The 21,577-nt window shown below is 40.7% G+C and overlaps 1 protein-coding gene across 2 annotated transcripts in view; it reads right to left on the bottom strand.

The window, feature by feature from the left end:
* The window catches only part of LOC105934556 (protein unc-13 homolog A), a 47,190-nt gene that overhangs the window by 15,828 nt on the left and 9,785 nt on the right, over positions 1 to 21,577 (bottom strand). The window contains exons 5-22 of one of the 2 annotated variants that reach the window (XM_036138060.1): positions 21,353 to 21,476; positions 20,140 to 20,210; positions 19,660 to 19,714; positions 19,250 to 19,279; positions 14,208 to 14,421; positions 11,425 to 12,510; positions 9,849 to 9,951; positions 7,089 to 7,132; positions 6,187 to 6,265; positions 4,900 to 4,905; positions 4,715 to 4,789; positions 4,381 to 4,600; positions 3,585 to 3,812; positions 2,188 to 2,329; positions 1,866 to 2,035; positions 1,578 to 1,693; positions 1,106 to 1,269; positions 846 to 999 (exon numbers count right to left, since the gene is read on the bottom strand). In XM_036138060.1, the coding sequence (XP_035993953.1) occupies positions 846 to 999; positions 1,106 to 1,269; positions 1,578 to 1,693; positions 1,866 to 2,035; positions 2,188 to 2,329; positions 3,585 to 3,812; positions 4,381 to 4,600; positions 4,715 to 4,789; positions 4,900 to 4,905; positions 6,187 to 6,265; positions 7,089 to 7,132; positions 9,849 to 9,951; positions 11,425 to 12,510; positions 14,208 to 14,421; positions 19,250 to 19,279; positions 19,660 to 19,714; positions 20,140 to 20,210; positions 21,353 to 21,476 (3,081 nt within the window). Of the gene's footprint in view, positions 1 to 845; positions 1,000 to 1,105; positions 1,270 to 1,577; positions 1,694 to 1,865; positions 2,036 to 2,187; positions 2,330 to 3,584; positions 3,813 to 4,380; positions 4,601 to 4,714; positions 4,790 to 4,899; positions 4,906 to 6,186; positions 6,266 to 7,088; positions 7,133 to 9,160; positions 9,195 to 9,848; positions 9,952 to 11,424; positions 12,511 to 14,207; positions 14,422 to 19,249; positions 19,280 to 19,659; positions 19,715 to 20,139; positions 20,211 to 21,352; positions 21,477 to 21,577 lie in introns of those variants that run through there. The other variant, XM_036138061.1, reaches the window with a different exon arrangement.

Here is a 21,577-nt window from a genome sequence, read left to right as displayed (position 1 = left end):
GATTTAATGTTTTAGGTCACTTAAAATGTCCAGATTTAGAGCGGGTCTCAAGATACTGTATGCAACATGTTTTATCTGACTTAGTTAGGCCGTTATGGTCAATTTGTTCATGTGAATCCCATTAAGCATCTGTTCTTGTTCATCAGTGGAGATGGAAAAAAATTTAAAATAAAACTGATGATCTCATTTTCAGAAGGATTTGAAATCATCCTCGACTAGCCACAGTTTTAAATGCCAAGTAGGAACCCGTGTTTTATTAAATGAAATTATAACGTGTTTGATAAACAGTAATGTGAAAAGAACCACAGCAATGAGTAAGGTTGGCAATCTTTAGGCATCTCAATTATGACTCAACAGGCGACAATATGATTATAAACTGATTACATCTCCACGTCCTTTATTTAAAATTTCAATTTGCTCATTTTGCTTGCACTAATTCATTAATTGATTTTTTTTCTATTTATTTCATTGTATTCTGGGAGTTTGCAAATACTGTATTCTGTTTTAATTTATGTACATTTTTTTGCTGGACGACAGGAAAAATAGCCGCAGCCATTCTGCAGCTAATGAGGATATGTATTAATAAATTAAACTAAACTAAACTGAGAATAAAACATCTTTAACATTTTTAGTTCAACAACAAATTAAACAAATTCATAGATACTGTATAATAATCTGTGTTCATCATAAACTTTGTGTTCGATGTGATGTGAGCCTCAGAGGAATCACGCTTACTTGTTTCTTAAGAGTTTTCAAAAGCACCACAATCTTCTGGAGAGTAGCTTTTTGCAGTTATCACATGCCTCCTCAGGCAGCGTATTGTTTTTTTTTTTCCTGGAACTTACTCCAAAGTTCGATGCGGCGAATCTGTCTGAGGCAGAAACATTGTTGGAGGACTGGGTGGTGTGGGCGTAGTATGCGTTGATGTTGGCGAGCAGGGTGCTCATCACAGCTGGCACTCCTGGGCACATGTACTTAGATGACAAGCAGGCAAAATGGCTGTTGGGGGAAAAAATGATGAAACAACAGTTTAATCTACTTTTTCTCCGTTCTATCCCCACATTTGTTAGGTTTCTCATATCGTTAATAAGCGTTAGGTACTGACGTCATGGCCTGGTAGATGGACTCGACTCCATATCTCATGGCGAACTCATCCACGATCTCCTGTGCCGTTTCATCAAAGTACACCTTCCAGGCATCGTCACCTTTGGCGTCAGGGATCTTTACTACACCTCCGTTTTGGTCCTCAGTGGTGTACTGGAACAGGTGCTAGACAAAGACAAATAAACAAGTGAATAGATTTTAATGTCTCAAGATATTCTTTTTACTATCAATAGCAAAAGTAGCTGTTGTATTAGTAAAACGAAGTACTGAAAAAAATGAAGGCACACTACTAGTTTGCTGCTGGTAATAAGAAAGCCTAAGAGTGTCTGAACTCTTGTGCAGTATGACTACTTCTGTAAAGTGTCCTAACTGGCTAACCTCATTAATTAAGAAAACGAGTTACTTTTGCAAGTGTAAATAAATATTCAAACCGATAGAAGTGATCAGAAAACTATGTCTCCAGTGACACTGACCTCATGTAGACAGGTGTACTGGACATGGTAAGGGGCTACAGTCTCTTCGCCTTTGATCTCCACACTTATGTGCATCCGGATGGCCCCCGACACGGCAGACTTATCTGTCCTCTTGTCTGTTACATAAACGTGAGAAGCACAAAAGCTCGTTAGTTGGGTGAAATCTGCTGGATCTACAACAGACACGCTCCCCGGTTATCTCTTTCTTCAGTTCTTATCTCTAATTGACTTTACTGCTTCTCTCATCCATTTCTGATATCTCTCCCGGTGTTGTTGCACAAAACTCACCCAGGTTGTACCAGACATCCATCTCCCCACTCAGAGTGCGCACTTCGATGATGGTCTGACCCAGGAAGTCGTCGCTCTCGCGTTTGAACCTCTGCTTCACACGGGACTTGATGTCGTCATCCTCGTCCCAGACGCGGACCTTGATGCGGTCAGAAGAGTTGTGGCACTCACTGGACGAGGCAGACGCAGCACAAAGCAAGAGAAATTAGGAATCTTATATTAAACATAGCAAAAAAAAAAAAAAACACTTTGTTACACGTCATTTGAAATGAACATAAAATGATATGCCTCCGAAACTGTCAAGGTTTGATGCTGTACTCACAAGTGAAAGCTCTCTTCCCAGACTGGGTTCAGGTTACCATAAATGGTTTTGGTCCTTTTCTTTGTCTTTCCAACTTGGACAGTTACGTACGGGTCACTGGAGCCTGTTTTGTCTTTAGCCTGAAGACCCTGGGCACAAACCACTGAGGAAGAGACCACAGAGCGATCGCTAAAGACCCTGACAGAACAGGACACATCCTGCTATAAAACAATGTTCACGTGATGCTTATAAATGTTGGTAGATTATTATTCCCCTGGAGTTCCACATCTGCCTTAACACAATACGGAAACAGGAGTTTCAAAAATGTCACAAAGAAAGATCTGAGCCAGGAGGAATGGAGGCATGCATGTGTATTCAGTCCCCTACGCTTTGATACCCACCAAAAGAAAAGTCACAGTACAAGTAGGAGCTGGAGCCCAAAGGGTTATTAAGGATGATTCAAATTACGCAACACATACGGGTCTCACTTTTCTCACTCGTCCTGTATCCAACGTATAAAGGCAATTAACACGAGGCCGATATGCAACCTGGCACCAATCCCAAAGGTGGGGGCCATTTTCAAGTCCATTTCCTACAAAGATGGGCCTCATAAATAAACGTTGGCTGAGCAGGGCTGACGAGAAAATGGATGGAGCTAAATACAAGGCTTTCCTGGAAGAACACATTTAAGAGGCAGCAGAACACCTGCAACTGTCCTCTTCCACCTGGACAAAGATTTACTTATTATTTGTAACAATAACCATCTTTAGTTGTTATTGCAACTTTGCGTTCCAAGGAGATTTGTCCTCTGCGTTTAACCCATCGCTTAGGGAGCAGTGGGACATTTTGTGGCTAAGAGTGGCAGGATGTAGGATTGCATCCCTCTCCAGCACGTAAATATCCTGCTTTAACCGCTGGGCAACCATTCCTCATACATGTGTTAAGGTCCATGATTCATAAGGTTCATAAAGTACCACCTTAGGAAATAATAAGCTCTGTAAGTACCACCATAGTGAAACTAAGAAAACATTACAATAGAACTTGTCCCTTTTCAATTTCTTATTTGGGGGGGTGGGGGTGGGGTCTGAGGGGGTTGTTGTAATAACTAAGACGTTAATACTTGAAGTTCAGAGATGGTCCTGCTGCAGAGATATGCCTCAAAAGACTTGCTGCTCTACTTGCTGTAGAGATGGTTCTCCGAAGGATTGACTAGCGGGGTCTGAACACATAAGCATGCCGCAATCTTATCTCTTGCAACATTTTTAAACCATCTATTTCTTTCTACCTTATTATTATAAACTTCTTAATGTTGTGAAATCCCAATACACGCAACATTTGTGCTTTTATTGTGACGTGTGAAAAAATTCAATGCGTACGAACATCTGATATTTTCGTTATCAGACGAGTCCAGGACAAACCTGTGATGCTAATCTTCGCCGACCACTTGGAGGTGCCGTCCAGCACGCTCTGCTTGATCTGTTTCATGTGCGTGCTGTGTGTGGTCTTGTCTAATCCGAACACTTCCTGGATTAGCTCGAAGATCTCTGGCTTATTCCTCTCTCTGATCTTCATGCGGTCCTTTAGGACCATGATGATGTTCTGCGTCCGGTCCTCCGCGCCGTGCTTGGAGCTCTTTTCTGCGGCTCCTAACGTGACAGAGAATTACAACGCAGGAGAAAAGGTTGCCGTTGGGAATGTTTCTTAAACAGAAGCTTATTAAACATTTGAATGCAATAAATCTAAAAAGCCCACCAAAGCTCTAAAGCTCCACGTCGTAATATCATCAGATCGAATTTCAAAGTCTTTGGCAGCTTTTGGCTGCTTACCAAACCCAAACCATCATATCATCTCACTTAACCCCTGAATCTGATTATGGAGTGGCTGTAAACAATGGTACAATTTAGGCAACAGATCTTAAAACAAGCTCTTTGGGCACGGGAGATAAACTCATTATGCATACCATAGATGTTAAAATGCAAAGCCTGTGGGGAGATGAGAGAGGAAAAAAAAGAGGCTAGGTTGTGACAGTGCATTACTCAGCAGATAAATTGGAAAGGAAGAGGGTGGAGAAGGTGCGAGTGGATAAAGGACAAGAATAATGGGATGTCAATCTGGCACCGGGATAAAGAGTTTGGGTGGAGGACAAGGTGGATGCTCAAAATTAAAAGTTGCATACACTTGTGTGCACGTGTGCAAACATCTGTGTGATCTCACTCTGCAGGCAGTCGGCGTTAAGCAGGTCCTGGCACTTTTCGTGGCATTTAACGCCACACTCGGAGCAGCGCATGCCCTGCCGCGCGATGCCCCACAGCAGTCCCTCGCACTCGTAGCAGTAAGTGGGGGTGGTGGCAGTCCACACTTCAAAGTTATGTGGAGTGGTGGAGGAGATGGGGTAAATCAGGGCCTGCAGGGTCTTTTTATACACATGGCTCTTCTGCAAGCGCAACGGTGGGGGGGAAAAAAGACACGTTTTATTCCTGCAGTGGTAATAATATGCTGGGAAAATGCTGAGAACTAATGTAAGCCACCGTGAGGAGAGACCACCCACCAGCTCTTCGTTGCCAAGAGTGGTTGAAGCCATGGCGGAGGTGATCCCGGCTTTACGTGAGTTCTGCACCAGAGACTGAAGGCAAGAGGACAAAGAAACCACAACAAGGGTAAACATGTTCATGTGTCAATATCAGCAGAAGCTCTGTTTTATTGGCTGTTATAAAATGGTCCTCATATACTTACCATAGCCTAAATAGGCCAGGCCATGATGAAACACAGGAGGAAAAATGAAAAGAGAAAATAATTTAAAAAAACTTCCATGACAGGTATAAATAGTATAGTATCAGTATAAGTACATTTACAAAACCTTCCTTTATATTTCCTACACCAGTGTGCCATCTAAGTTCTACATCATCCCAGTATACATTTACACCAGCAGAGTCTCCAACATCACCAAGCGAGAGACGCCACCAAACAAACAGCATACTGATAATCAGAGAGTAATTCATTTAGGCCAGAATTATCAACTTGTCTAAACATGACTAAAACTACTGAACTTTTCTTGGAGCACCTTAAAATCTACTGATAAAACACCATGACCCCATAATTACTATGAACAGCTCCTGAGAAGGAATTAGCAAAGAAAGAGTTGTCCTTTTTCACTAATTCCTTTAATTCCTTTCTTTTACATAAGAATAATAGGGGAATAAAACATAACAAGAGTTCCTCAATGGGCTATTGGCCACTGAAAAACCAACAAAGCTTACTCTTAGTGCTTCAGTTTTTGGCAATTAAGGAAAATGTTGCATGTGCTGAAAACCTCTCATCGCTTTTAAAACACCAATCACGACACGGAGGCATGGTGGCAGCAGCATTATGATGTGGGGCACGGTTAATCCTTTTACAAGGCCTGGGATGTCGTTTAGAGATAGAATATCAAATACTGAATGCAGAAAGCTTCTTAAAGAAAACCTGTTTACTTTCTGCAGAGAATTAGCACACAGACAGGAGGTACAACTTTCAGCGCAGGGACAAGTCTGACCAAACTACCAAAGACGTACCCCTCTCTGAAAGTGGAGACGTGATGAAAATGCTTAAAGATCGGTGAAACCCATCAAGCTTTGAGGAACTGGAGGTGTTTTTTTTAAACAAGGCATTTTCACACATTATAAACCATCGGATTTATGGATGCTGGAGAAGGGAGGGTTTGGCAAAGTAGTCACTCTGTGATGATTGATAGTACTGCTTGCACATTTTTGTCTTTTTCTTTTTGACATTGGAAAACAAGTTCACCTCTTTAACATGGCAGGAATGCTGGTGTATTTTCTGGGTTAATGAACTGAGACATGACTATTAAAGGTCTATGTTAACGCTAGGCTGCCGAGCCAAGGAAAAATATGGATGTTTTTGAAACATAGTTGATGCAGAAACTTTAAATATAAAGAGGGAGTGAATACTATCTGTTTCAAGATTAAAATCCCTCCAAATGGAGACTATAGTAGTTTGTGTGTTTGCATTTGTGTTTCTCACCAGATCTCTGACGAGAGGAATTGCTTTTCTCTTGCGAAGGTCAGGCATGCTGTCAATACTGTAGAGTGCACCTCCCATTCTGAATAGGACAATTTCACATCAATATATATTTATTAACATAATAACTTTTTCTAGCTGGTCAAAAAAAAAAAAAAAAGAAAAACAATTAAATGTGAAATAGTGTTTGATGCTGATGAGCTAACATATCTATTTTTTTTAATCACTGGGTCTAATGCTATGCAACATGAGGACTTCTCAAGGACCTAACTGGAAAATTTAATTACCACACTCTCCTCCCACCAAATACTAATCATGGCTCTCCAGACTCCCTAATATGATTGCTTTTCTCTCTTTTATGTGGCTTACTTGTCAATTCATTAGAAGGCATTGGCAGTTTTCACTAGTTCTGCCTTACCATTACTTCGCCTTTATATAAAACATTCTGAAAATATAAGGATGAAATATGTATTGTGTTTATCTGTGGGTTCATTAATCTGTACTTAAAATTGAAATACGTAAAAATTGAAATACCTAAAAAAAAATTAAATACCGAAAAAAAAATGTAAATACCGAAAAAAAATTTAGGTTCAGCTTAAAATAAAATGGTGAACCTAAAATCTGTGGATACTCAAAGATAAAAGATGCAATTTAAATACGCATCAGCGTAAAACTTCCCTTAATTTTTTTAAATATAGAATAATTTTTCTTTTATTGTAGAAAACAGAATAAAACATACATTCCAAAAACGTACTTTTTCTGTATTCAATTTAAATTTTTTTTCATACATGTTCAGAGTCCAAATAAGGAAATATGATAATATCAAATCTTTTTCAAGACTGCATGGGAACCCTGTGTGTACAAAGTTTTACCTGGGAGACAGGAAATGCTTAGGAAGTACTTACCCTCCTTTACCAAACCACAACGAGCTGGAGGTCTCTCCTCGTGCCTACGCAAAACAAAAAGAACAATGTTAAACATTGAAATAATGTTTTGTCATGTTTGTCCCTGCAGCTTTTTCTTAGCCCTCATACTGTATGAATGCAGCTAGACGAGATCAATCACATCACATCTCCTCCAACCTCTCCAGGATGGTGAACACCTCCCACCTGGTGAAGAAGGCCCAACAACGGCTCTTCTTCCTCAGAAAACTGAAACGGAGCGGACTTTCTGCTTAGCTGTTAAACTTTTTTAGACCTACACTAGAAACCATTTTATGTCTCAGCGTAACAGGGTGACATGGGAGCTGCTCAGGAGAGGAAGGATTTAGCACGGGTGGTGAGGACAGCACAGGGGATTGTGGGATGCCGTCTACAAGATCTGGACACGGTTTAAAGCCCAGACGCATTGCCACCCGGGCAATCCGCTGTTTCTCCCACTTCCATCAGGTAAACACTTCAGAAACATTGAATCAAAAACTGTTAAACTCAAAACCAGCATCTTTCCAAAAGCTGTGAGGGCTATCGCCCTCCTGCTGAGAAGTCTGTGGTTTGTGTCTGTCTCATCAAAAATCTGAGTATGGTGACATATAGTGCTAATAATGAGTCTTTATTCTTGAGCTTAGATTCTTACATAAAGCATTTCATGCTCTTAACAATAATTCTTTTTATGTTACCGTCATAGAAGAAAAAACAGGGCATGGTCAGCAAACACTTAGACGGCTTCACAGTTCTGGGGTCTCTCATTTATAAAGCTTGCGTACGAATGTTTGGTGCGTACGCCTCTTTCCACGCAAAAGTTGGGACCAAAAAAAAACAAAAAACTTGACGGGAAAATATTTGGTCCTCACGGCATCTTTATCATTGCGGGGGGAGCCTCTCATTCCTCCTGGCCTCGCTCCCTTCTCTGCATGATCTTAATGCACAGCCTCAGAGGACTACGGCTGTCTTCAGACATTTAAATCAACATACAAGTTTAATTTTTAACATGTTGTTTGAATGTGGACAACATCTGTGCTTTCAACTCTGTTTAACACATTTAATAAACACATCTCTGTGAAATTTTTCCAAAGTGTCTTTGCTTTTTCTCCATGGTTGCCACGTCACCATGAGGGGGGAAAAAACGATCAGCTGACCCATTTTTAATCCACATCAACATTCATGAGGTGCTTTGCATGGAGCATTTATGGTTGAATCTGGGCTTGTAGAGAACAGAACCTGAGGTGGAACGCAAACATACAGCTGTGATCTATAAAGGGAAATTGCGTGCTGGTTTGCGTGCGTATGGTTTTATAAACTGAATATTTTTTGCCGTATGCCGTTTCCTTTTCCTTGGCATATATACACTTCTAGCACGGATTCCCTGTAAAGTTTTATAAATGAGAGCCCTGGTCTTGTTTCATCTAATCGTCAAATGTGACGATAAGATGAAGATGTGGATTTCTGTATTTTCACATCAGAGACAGTTTTTTCCCTCAGACATCAATCTGATGAACATTTAACAGTCAGAGTACCCAGATCACTACCATGTTGCACCAATCCAACTATGTCTTCCTGTTTTTTTTAAATAAATATATTGATATTCACACTATAAATTGTACTTAAATGTTTTTATTGAGAGTAGAGTGGAAGCAAAGTCAATTTCTTTGTTGATTGAAGTAACCTGGCAACTAAAACTGATTCTGATTTATCATGTGTTAGTTCTTGAGACCTGCTGTGATATGTTTTATTTCTTAAGTGTTTTTATTTTCCCCTAGGTGTGGTTGTTCTTTGTGTTTTTATTAAGTTTCTATAAAGCGTTTTGTACTTTTGACCTGAGGAATGTGCTACACAAATAAACTGTAGTTACCTACTGATGCTCCCCAAACATCAGGGTAAAAGAAAGCTGCAGTTTATAATCTATATGTCTAATCTTGTTTATTTTTCTCAAAAGTGCATCACATCAAGATATGGTGAACATGAATAAACGAAATGAAAGTGTCTGAAATGTCTGCTTATAGAACAAAAGACCGATTCGCAAACATTCAGGCTGCACCTACCTGTCAGCATGCTCCAATGATGGCCGAGCAAAGTGCATGTGAGTGTCGCTATGGCAATGACATGAAACTGGAAAGAAAACAAAGTGGGTCGGCACAAATAAACCAAAAAAAACAACAAAAAAACCCCGAAATAAAGAAAAGGGAAAGGAAGCCAAATGTACATAGAACGCAAAGAAACAAACATGAACAAAACATTGAAGCAAGTGATTAATTATTTGCACAACTGAATTCAAAATGCAATGATTCAACCAAATATGCAAGTGAAAACCAAACAAGCAAAAACTGAATGGTGCTCAACTAAATCAAGCTGTTTGGTGCTGCAGCAGCTCGACGGTGCCTCGCCCAAACTGAAATAAAAGCTCGCCTTTTGACAAGGATGAATATTTTAGGAAAGCTGAAAGCGATTAATTATAGAAGACGCATGGCATCATGTCTGTTTCCTGGTGAACTGCAAAGTTCTGGATCAAAATAGACTTCAGGAAGTTGCTGTATGTACCCAGTCTGCGCATCAATAATGCAAAGCGCATATATATTTCACTCAGTAGACACTTTTAGAGTCTCTTGAACTGGTGTAGATTTAAATTTATGTGTGGAACTGAATTAAACCAAGAAAGGTGGGCCCTGACGTGGAAGATTTGATCCAATGGTGCTGCACAGACCATAGCAGGAACTTATTTATGGCACTTACTTCTCGTAGCTGGTCTAAGACCTTGTTGTAGAGCCTTAGCCAGTTTTCTTTGGCTCTGACGGCTGGATCGACCGGCTCTTTTGGCTCCTCTGGTGCTGGAGGACTAAAAGAAGGATATTTCATATTTAATTATAAAAACAGCAAAATTGCGCCTCAGCGTGGCACTCCAGCTGCAGTGAGACAGACGAGGGGGCCCCTGCAAACAACAGTGAATGGAGCACAGCTACAGGAACAGAGCTCTGACCCATTCTCAGACTATTCACACTTTTTTCTGTGAAATGATGGAACTGTGGCCAAAAGTTGGTGTTTTATCGCATGTCCAGTCACTAAAGTGTGTTCCTTATAGCGTGCACATTGTAAGCATGTTTAGAAAATACATTTGCATGACATGGGTGGATAATGACACTGAAGTGGAATCCAATTCCCATCCAGCACTAAATAAAATAGTTACTTCACAGTTTGCTAAGGAGCACAGACTACCTTTGATCTTCTCTGTCTAAAAGTCAGAAAGATCAAATCTGAGTAAAATTATTCTACCATGAACATGATATCCTTTCAAACACATTATGAGATTTACAAAGCCTTCATCATATACTGCTCAAAAAATACAAGGGATCACTTGGAGTTACATTGCAGTAAGTGTTCCCTTTATTTTTTTAAGCAGTATATTTGTGAAACCCGCCAAAAAAGAGCTATTTCACTGTGTGTTTGTTTTTTGAAACCCAGCTTTGGGAAGGGGAGCAAGGTTGAAGGGTTGCTCTGGGCTCGGCTCGTACAAGAGCTACCAGTGTGGATGGAGAGATATTACTGGCAATGTGGTGAACAGGTGGGGCTGTTAATCCCCTTCTGTTTTGGACTCAGGCGTTATTGGGCCTGCCCTCATCTGTACACCCATGCATAACCTCCTCTTCTATGACTATGTGATATATCTGTGGTTTTCTTGCATTAGAAAAAACATGTGATTAGGTTTTTCGTTAATTAGGGCATTTAGATGGTAAATGATTTTATTTTCTGAGTAAAATATTTTCTCTATTAATAGGGTTTTTTACACTCCAACCTTAACTAGATACACACATCAAAACTGCTGAAGTAATCAAAAACTACTTAAAATGTCAAAGTTAGAAAAAACACTGGCCTTTACCAAATTTTCCAGATTATTTTTTCTCAAAAGAGCAAGATGGAGATAGTAGCCGGTAAACAGTTTCGATCCTCTAATCAGTCAGCAATGACGTCTGAGCTCTAGAAGGCAACAGGATTTCTCTACCAACAAAGAACATGAACGCTCGTTTAGTTGTAAAGTCAACTAATGTATCATAATATGTGGCTGAAAGTACTTTCCGATTGCAGAATGTGATAATTGGTATATGGAACTGAACTTCTGAACATGATTAATATATATAGAGAATATTAGTTGTGCTGCGGTGATTGATAGGCCTCTAAAATCCCATTCTGCCCCAAACAGTCTTGGACGGTCTCTGATAAAATGCTCTGAATTTAATTAGGTTTGGAAAAAGTTAGTGTTACTGGTTACTGTGTTTAGTTCATCCATTTCTCCTTTCCTTGTAACATGTCCTACCTCTCAGGGGGGACCTCGTTGTGCTCCTCAGCTGCCAGTGGTCTGCTGTCTTCATAGTGCTCCTCTTTCGTCTCCGCAGGAAGCTTCTCCTCGTCTTTAGCAGGGGGCGTGCTGACCTCCATCTCCTCCATCATCTCATTTTCTATCCACTCTTCTTCTTCAATTTGAGGCGCCTTGTCCTCCAGACCGGCTGGCTGTGCGGCGGAGGGATCGTCGGCGTGTGATTGGGGCGACGCGGTGGGTGGGGGCTGCTGGGACGGGGGGCCCGTGGCAGTGGAGGGCGGCTGGGACGCCGAATTAGCCGAGGTGGCCGGGTGTGAAGGAGGGACAGAGCTTACGGCAGCGGGCTGGTGCTGCTGGGGAACGGCTGAGGCCGGTGGGTGAGGCTGGGCCGGCTGGGCAGCGGGGACCGACGACAGGAACGAAGACGCCAGGCCCGTAACTGCAGCCGTCAGAGGTTTGGCCATTGAGAAGAAGGATGTGGCAGACGGCGCCGCTTGAGGTTGAGGTTGTGTTTGGGGCTGCGGTTGTTTGGGGGGCTGGGCTGCTTGGTGACCCGCGGGGGGCTGCGCTGCAGGAGGTTGAGGCTGACCGGATGCTTGGTTGGGGGTTTTACCCGGAGGTTGTTGGTGTATGGAGGACTGTTTCTCCAGAGGAGGCCTGGAGCTGGGTATGTCAAGCGTCGGCGGCGCGGTGGACGTCGGAGTGGGAGTGAACGGCGGCTCAAGGTCCTCACTGAGGGTCCCATCTAGATTGTACAAGTCCTCGTCGTCGTACATGATCTCCTCGTCCTCGTATAGGCCTTCCTCCTCTCCCTCATACAGCTCTCCGTCATCCCCCTCGTACAGTGCAACCTCTTCTCCTCCATCTTTGCTGTAGCCGCCCTCGTCGCTGTAGGCCCCCTGGGTCTCATCAGGGTCCCAGTCTGGAGAGCCTTTACTGTAGCTGACAGAGGAGTGGCAGGAGTGGTATGAGTCATTCTCGTCGTACGGGTCCCTCTCTCCGTACTCGCCTCCGTAGTCTTCCTCACTCAGCTGACTGCTGCATCGACTGAGCTCGGCAGAAGATGCATAGCTGCCAGTGGGACTGGGGTGAATAAAAAAAAAAGATGGATGAGATCAAGGAAAAGTTAAAAAGCAGCAACATGAAGGAAACCATCAGCCTGTGCTCCTGTGAACAGCCCCTCTAAACATCCTTTATGCACGCCTCAGACTAGCAGCGAGAACTGTCGATAGCTAATCAATGCAAAACACAGGAAATACAAGAGCACCAGACAAGCAGCGAGAAACGGAGCAGAGCCGAAATGTGAGATGCTGGTAGACGGCTGACAAAGGAGAAAGAAGCAAACATCAAGAAATGAAACCAACAAGAAAAGAAAAACAAGATTTGTTCATCTTTGATGAATGGGGGTTATTAAAAAAACCGAACAAAGGCACACAGAGAGAAAAGAGGATGATGGATAAGATAAGAAGAGAGTGGGCAGCCAAAACAGGGGGAAGAAAGGTAGAGAGGGAGGGTGTGCAGAGCTGAGTGGAAGAGATGGAGAGGAGGAGGAGGAGAGAGAGAGAGAAGGGATGCCCCTGTCCAATACACTCACACAAGCAGCTAATCTTATGTGCCGTATTGACCGTTAGACTGCCAGATGAATTATTCATAGAGCAAGAGGTTGATGCATATTTTCATTCCCTGTCTGAGGGAAAACACATCAATAAATGCTGAGAAATCACACAGGACCGAAAATAACTAAGAGGAAAACAGCACCGGTCTGAGAGTCTAATGAAAGGTTGACATATGAACAGCATAACAAGATTTGATGGAATAAATCAATGCATCTGTTTCTCGGACCCAGGTTGAATTTATGTCAGCTCAACACACAGGTGGAAACTGTAAAATTAGTTTTTGTCTGAATTGTGTTCAACTGCTTTAGGTCCGTTTAAATGATTTTTCGTTAATATTTTCATTGCTTTTCCTTACATGGATATTCAAAGATTACAATCATAGGTATATTGAGCCAGCCCCACTTTTAAGGGTGAATGTCACCAAAAAAAATATAACCTAAAAAAACTTTAAATCCTCAAAGTGTGAGACACAAATAAATCTCAATGAGCCTTTCAATTCTATTTAAATTTTTAAAAAAAAAAAACGTTCAGAAACAAAAAGAGCCTTTGTAGCCGCACACCTCTAAAAGGAAAACATCATTACCCATAAAAGGATGAAGTCATGACCGTGGTTTTTACTTTTTATGTGTCTTCTGTCAGTACAAAATGTCTTAAATAACTGCTTGCGTTATTAAATTAGGCATTTATACCTGTGTGATTATTCCTCCCAGCATTTGAGTGAAGTGACTTTTTAGGTTTAAAAAAAAAAAACGTGACAAAGCTCCCATTTTCAGTGATGTGGAATGTGGATAATGTTTTGACGGCTACATTACTGTTAAACACAGACATACGGCGATCATGAGCATTTACATTACATAAATAACATTTACGTAATGTTATTCATTACGTAAATGAATAACATGATTCATTTACGTAATTTCTTTCTTTAAAATCAACCTTTTAGCTACATATTTGGTCAGGATGGCAAAGAGTCTCCTCACAAGCTGCTGCTCAGAGTGGAACATTTTCTGCAAAACTTTGCATTCTAAATTATTAAGACCTACAGCTTTAGTCTTTTGGGATTTGAAGGTTTTTTTTTCCCCCTTCCTTACAGGGGAAGAGAAGTGTAAAATTTAAAGTACATATGAATAAATAAGTAAGATGGTCTTTTGGGGAGGTAGAAACCTGATAGTCCTTTGATGTTGGTAGTCGAGATCTTGGTTGGTCCCGGAGCGTGGATACGAGAGGCTTCTGGAGCTGCGGTGCTGGTGGCTGATGGGATACTGGTGGACGGAGGCATTGGGTTGGGACGTGCTGTAGTAGGGAGGCGGAATGCTGTTACTGGTTTCACTGCGATAGTCGCTGTCCCTGTCATCAACAGCGCTGTCTTGATCTTCATCTGCAACAGAAAAAGACGGCAGATGAGAAAATGAGACGGAAAATGAGAATGACAGCTGGAACAAAAAAAAAAAAAAGGGTTGATCACAGCCAAACCAATCGTTCAGAACTACAGGAGGGCAAAAATAATTCTCATTGGATGGCAGGCTTTCACTTTTGATCCCTAATATACATCTTTAGTGTTTCCGCACATTTTCATGAAAAAAATTCCAGACCATTCGAGACTCAACTTTCCAGGGTTGCTGGTCCTTTATGGTAATTTTCAAATATAAAATAATAAATGTAATGGTAATGCAATGTAATGTCCCCGTACTGGTAATTGAGAGAGCGTTCACGCATAAAAGACAAAAGATGTACCCAATTCTGATGTGCTCACTAAAGAGATGCTTTATTTTTCTGTGGTGTTCATAGATCAATAATTACCATCCCAGAGACAAGTGCTGATACACTTGTACAGTGTGAAGCAGTCAAAAGCCCAACAAGCTATTTATTAATCATTTATGATAATCCATCATCATCTTCAGCACTCTGAAAGCTGAATGACGTCCGTCGCTATTGCACCACTAAGCACTCGGAAAACTATTTCAAGGCATCAAACTAAGTTTTAGATATCTTTCCTGTTCCTACATGTCTCAGTCTCTCTCTGCCTCCTTGTCTCTGTCTGAGGAACTTTATCTGCTCACTATCTATCATTACCCCCTGCTCTCTCTTTCTTCCTCTGAGTTGACAGAAATGAATAGCTGCAGCTGTGTGGGTGAGTCTGACAGGCACTTATATAACACCATCCACTGATCATAACAAGGGGGAAAGTGACAGAGAAGAACAGGTTTTTTAGCAGAAAGAAGAAAAGTTTTCTGTTTAGACTGTGGCATATGTTTTTCCATCTTTCTCAATGTTATAGGGGTCTCCTGCACTAATGGATGTGAATAAATCACATTCATTTGTCCACAGACTTTACTTTGTGTCATAGGATATTCATTTTACTAAGAAAAACTGTTAAGTGTGTTAAATATGATATTTAAATACTGCAACAAGCAAGACTTTGTTGACAACGACGTTTCTTGTCTTGCTTTTTCACGTCATTGCACTCAAAATTTATATTTATTCCACCTTTAATAAAATAAAATGAACATTGATGAACATTGAAGAATAAATAGCATTTTCTACAACCAAAAATTACCAAAGTTTGGAAAAAATGTGTATTGCTGTGGCAAATTAGGAATTACAGCTTGTTTTAAAGGGTGTTTCCAGGTGAACCATTAAGGATGTAGCAGGACGTCTCTGTTGACTACTGCCCATTAACAAAATCTGTACCTAACACGCATTATTTAATCAACCTATTACTGAAATGTTGGTGGAAACTGACAAAGCAGTTCAAGCCAGTCCTTTTTTTGCAACTTTTTGCACCCACTGTTGGCTTCTAGTTTTACATCAGATAGCAATTATCCACTCTTCAGAGGCAGCAAGGTCATAAAAGTGGTTTTACTTTTTAGTCAGTGAGAATGCTATACAGCATTCTCACTTATTGTTTTCCTGTTTTTCTTTACTATTATTATTCCGTCAGCGTCCAACTACTCCCGCATACTTCAACCAATTACAACAATTTTGGTGTCAAAATGTTCGGCTCGTTCCCGGCATGCCTGCTATGACTCATGGTTATACTAACTTTTACACTTTTTAAAATATTTCACTTTTTGTGCGATTTTTCTGGCTGCTCCCATTGAAATCAATGCAAATTGCTTCAAATTCCTTCAAATTCTTCACATTCTTCCTATACTTCCAATTCTTCTAATTACTGTGAATGCAGTAGGCATTCACAGTTCTTGAGATCCTCTTCCGCCTTTTTACTGTTTAAAGTTTGATTCGCTTCTCCTCCTACAGTTTTTCTCCGATTTCAACCATTCAACTTTTAAACTATTCAGCTTCTTCTGGAATCGATGGCTATATCTTTTTGTACTTATATCTTTTCAACTTTTTAAAATATTCAGCTTTTTCTGCACATTTTCAGCTTTTTTTTTCTCCCATAGGAAATGAATGTAATTCGCTAAAATTCCGCTCATTTCAGCTGCTTTTTGACAGCTTACTGCTTCAGCCTACTTTCAGCTAGAAACGCCATTCAACTTTTAAAATGTAGTGATATCTTTCAGCTATTATGGTCTATTTCAGCTTTTTCATATCTTTTACCATTTTCATATAGAACCTCCTTAAAATAATTTTGGCTTTTCAAGAAATTCAGCAAATAACATGCGTTGCTATGGTCGTCAAGGAGGCAGTTATAGAGTGCGCACTCTAGAAATTCAACTAATTCTTCTTCTCCGAACAACTTCTTCTCACTCGCTCAATTTTCAACCTACCCACATAAATTATACATCAAAACGTAGGAATTTTTGTCTGGATTCAGGAAATGTAACCCTCATTGGTGTAGCATTTATAGATTTTTCGCAAATCACCTCAGGGCGACACAAACCCGAAACCTCCCCCATTCATTTCCTATGGAGCGCTTTTGAAAAATGACGTCTGAAAATCCAAAACATCACACGTTTTCGCATCGTCGCTACTCCTAAACCGTTTGATGTACAGGCATGAGACTTTCACACATGAATGTCCCAACCCTTCTGGCACTCACAAAAAAGGATTTTTGTGGATAACTGTTACGGTTTTTCCACAGGAACAATTTGTTCGGGAGTAGCGAATGTGCAAAATCCTGAAAATGCTTTAGAGCTGCATTTTTCCACATGATCCACTTTTTTACATCGTCGCTGTGCCTACACCGATTTTTGTACAAACATAAAAATGAGCAACATAGTCCTCAAAAGCCTGCTCATACTCACAGTGAAAGAATTATTTTGATATCTCTTATACTTTTTCAGCTAGAGCAATTTGTTCGGGACCGCGTTTAGAGGATTTTTGAAATTCCTTAAAAATTCCCTTTAGATCATAATTTTTTACGCCTTTATTAAAATATTTCCTTCAAAAACCGATAGGGGAAGTCTTCTTCCCCTATCCGTTAAGAAATAAACACAGAAAAAATTTCGTCTCTACCATTTAGGGATCAGGAGATATGAAGCGTTGTTCGGGGCAAAGTTCTCCATTATAATCCAATGGGACATATTGTGAGCAAAGTCTCTGCACTTCGGTAGACTGGCCGCTGCAGGTGTGTGAGTGAGTTTCCATGACGACGGAACTCTGAGGGCCAGAGGGACAAGCTCCATTAGGATACAATGGCAACTTTTGACACCCGCTGCAGCGGCTGTGATTAATGTAGGAATCTGAAATTCGCACAGTCACTTCCTCTTAACATTTTAAAATTTTCAAGTGACTTTCAGCCATGTGTCAGTTTTCTGTCCAATTTTGGATTTCACATGCTTTCCTATTGGGCCTTTGCTTCCAACAGGACCTGGCATGATGCCCAGACACGACCCAATTGGCCAATACAGCACCACCCACCTGTGGGAAATGGCGCTACTAACCATTTTGGTCAAATGTTGAGTTCTGGGCCCAGATGTGGTGAGGCTGAGTTGCTAAAGGAGGCCAATCTGACCCATGAACTTTGGTCATGTTTGGTGACATTAAGTATTGGCACCCCTATTTGAGGCACTTCCCAGTACAGGATTTGGACCAAACTGACAGAGTACAATCACCCGGTGATTCTGAGCACAACCATGTTAGCGGCTAACGGTTAGCATGTTGCTAATTGGAAGTAGCTCTAGGAAGCTCGGACAAACTTCTGCTTTACAGAGTCTGTACCTCCTTTATACAGAATGCTCCACAATAAGTTTGGGCCTCGTCACGTAAAGCATCTCCAAGTTAGGAGGTGTCAAACATCCAATGCTTTTCAATGGGGGCGAAACCCCTTATACGCCCTAGAAATGCAGGCCCACATATGGCTACAGTACATTCAAGTTTGAAATTCTACTTCTGCTTTGTTAAACGATTCAGTGTTTAGAATGAGTTAGGAAATGTTTGGTGCCTTTCCCTCAGTTTTTTCTTCTTCTAATCATTCAGCTATTGTTCTTTCATGTTCAAATTCTTCAACTCTTTCAAATTCTTCAACTTTTTCAACTTCTTCAACTTTTTCAACTTCTTCAATGCTTTTCAGCTATTTTTTCTCTTCTTCAAAGATCTTCTGCATCTTTTGCTTAATCATTCAGCTATCTGCATTCACAGTGCATTTTCGCAGGAAATGCAAATTTTTCTAGTTGTTCTTAATCTTCAATTTTTTCACGTTTCACCTTTTTCAAATTTTTCAAATTTCTTCAAAATTCTTCAAATTCTTCACATTTTTCAAATTCCTTCAAGTTTTTTTCAAATTCTTCAAATTTCTTCAAATTTTCAAATCCCTTAAATTTTTCTAATTTCTTCAAATTTTGTCAAAATTTTCAAAATCCTTTAAATTTATTGAAAATTTTAAATTTTTTTTAATTTTTCAAATTTTTCTAATTCCTTAAGCTTTTTTCAAATTCTTCAAATCTGATTTCAATGTTTTCTGCATCTTCTGCTCAATCATTCTGCAGATTAGCATTCTCACTCACTGTTGCGCAGGAACAGCTTTTTCTAGTTATCTATTCAGTTAACAGAAAACTTCAGGCTATGATGGGGTGTTCCTCAAAACTTTAAGAGCAACATCTGATCATATTGGAACGGTCTTTCTAAACCAATAAGAGATGCAACACATGGCAAAAGACAGTGAATCATATTCACTTTGAAATGAAAAGGATGGGTTCAAGAATGTAGTTATTTGCTCTGGTTGTAATTTACTTAACAAATACTGTAACAAACACAGAAAGTATAATTCTCCATCTGCCCAGACCAGAGTGTAGTGCACTTACTTTGCTGATCTCCCCACAGACTCCAGTTACCTGCAGACAAACAGAAGAGTCTTGGTATTGATCATGGCCTGCACTGACGCTCAAACTCATATATGCATTCCCACCATCACTGCGTCAATGTTCTCCAAGGCAGGCAGTGAATGGAAAGAGTCTCTCCACTGCCTCCGACAGCTGGCTCAGCAAACTCCACAGACGGGACCAGCAGTAGACAAACGTAGGCACTTTTACAGAACTTGACTCCCGACATTTGATAGCACTATTGATCCCTTCTCGTACAGCGAACCAGGCCTGTTTCCCTCTAACACACAACAACCCATGTGTGGCCAAACACATGAAGCCGAGTTAAAGAAATCTAATTACACCTAAATGGATAATTCTCAGTCTTGCACAATCAGCCGCAGGTCACTTACAGCACTGGGTTCCCGGTACGCGGAGAGGGCGTTCCTGCTCCTCCTGGTAGGAGTACTGTGTTTAAAAGAAGCAAAGTAGATCAAAAAAGTTATTTAAAAATGGAGTTTGCTGGTAATTACAAGAAAAACTACTTTATGTAAGGTTACATATACAGTGCTTTGCAAAAGAATACAATTCTCTACATTGGATTTTTTTCTAAACTGATTTTGTCCTAAATAAAAATCTGAAAGGTTGAGCATTCATTCGTACCCTCCCCACCCCCTTTTCTGTGATACCCCCAAATAAAGTGCTACCGATTGCTTTAAAAAGTTAAAAACAAAAAGTTAACTAGGAAGTATCGACACTTTCTTCAAAGCACTGTGGGAGGTGGAGAAAATGTTACTGGGTTTTAGCAAGTATGATGCAGACCTGCTTTCTAATTGCTCATTTTAGCTTGTGCCTACACTGCAAGATTATGGTGGGGTGTCAAAACAGCTTACATCTTGGTCCCTCATGGCATTGAGCTGCTCCAGTTTTTTGGCCCAGTAGCGTGCCTCGTCCTCAGGGATATCTGAAAACAATCAAAAGGTTCATCCAACTCAAAGCCTTAAAATAAGGCCACACAAAGCCACCTGCCAGATGACACTAAGACATGGTGAAGAAAACACTATTAGTAATTGTATTCTGACCTGGTTCCGATGGTCCTTTTTTTTTTAAACGCCACAGAAATGCAGCTCCAGATGCTTTGGCTTGACCTCAAAGCGCTATATTTAAAACTGGCCCTTTTTACTTACAGCCTCGGAGCCAAATTGCTATAAATAGACAGGGTCCACATATTGAGAAGTCAGGTGTACATTATTGATGAGAGGAAGAGGAAACAGGATGGAAAGGACACCTAATCAATGCTAAGAGGAACACAGCTGGATCCCCAGCAAGGCAAGGACACAAACACTTCTCCTGGTAGAAACTATAAAACCAGAAAGTGGGTCAGGGTAATTAATCAGGCAGCTTTTGGGTGCTCGTTAGTCACTGATCAGTAGAAAAACGTACTGACAAGCATAATAAATTTGTTCCAAACCCAAACCGACAGGAGCAAGTATTTCCTGTGGTTCCGCATTGCAGTAGACTACGTTGTCCCTATCGGTAGTTTGTACTAAGTACTAAGCAGAGATAGAGAGTAAATACTTACCTTTACTCAGATACATTTCATAGGGTAACTTAAAAGAACTACTTATAGGAGTAGTTTTACTGAACCATACTTTTTACTTTTACTTTTATTAATTTTTTTAATGCTACTCTTACTTGACTCCAATTTCTGGCTACTTTACACACGTCTAGTAATTTCAGTGACTTAAGAACAAGGGTGTTTTAACCAGAAAGGCTCCACACACACATAAATAATTTATGTTAAAGTTAGACTTCCTGTTGGTACACAAAGCACTTTTGTAGCTCTAATATTATTTTCTATCTGTTGAGCTCGCTGTGCCATTTGGATGTCAAATTAATATTTATACAGTAACCTACATACTGTCAATGGTCAGTCATACAGTTTTGATATATACAGATTACCTACGAAAACTACTGATTTCAAAAGCTTTATGTTTTGTTTTTTTGTACTTCTATTTGATTAAATGTATGTTACAGAGTTGCTACTCTCACTTGGGAGCCGGTTTTGGCCACACTAGCCACCTCTGGTCCTCTCGGTAGTCTCACCTAGTGGCAGTTCAAAGCGTGTATCAAGCAGCACCAGGTGCAGAGTGGGGTCTTTGGTTCCACAGATCTCGCTGTCCGCCATGATGACTTGAGAGTCCAGCGTCAGCCACTCCCCCGGACCTTCCTGTGTACACGCAGACGATGCGAAAAAGGACAGCACAAACCGTCACTGCCAATCCAAATAGAGTGGGTGAAGAGAGCTCTCCTGCAACGCAGTAGGGGTGA

This window comes from Fundulus heteroclitus, chromosome 6 (assembly GCF_011125445.2).
Source record: "Fundulus heteroclitus isolate FHET01 chromosome 6, MU-UCD_Fhet_4.1, whole genome shotgun sequence".
Classification (NCBI taxonomy): Eukaryota; Metazoa; Chordata; class Actinopteri; order Cyprinodontiformes; family Fundulidae; genus Fundulus; species Fundulus heteroclitus.
The sequence above is the reverse complement of the archived record's forward strand: the minus strand, read 5'-3'. Positions and strand labels throughout refer to the sequence as shown.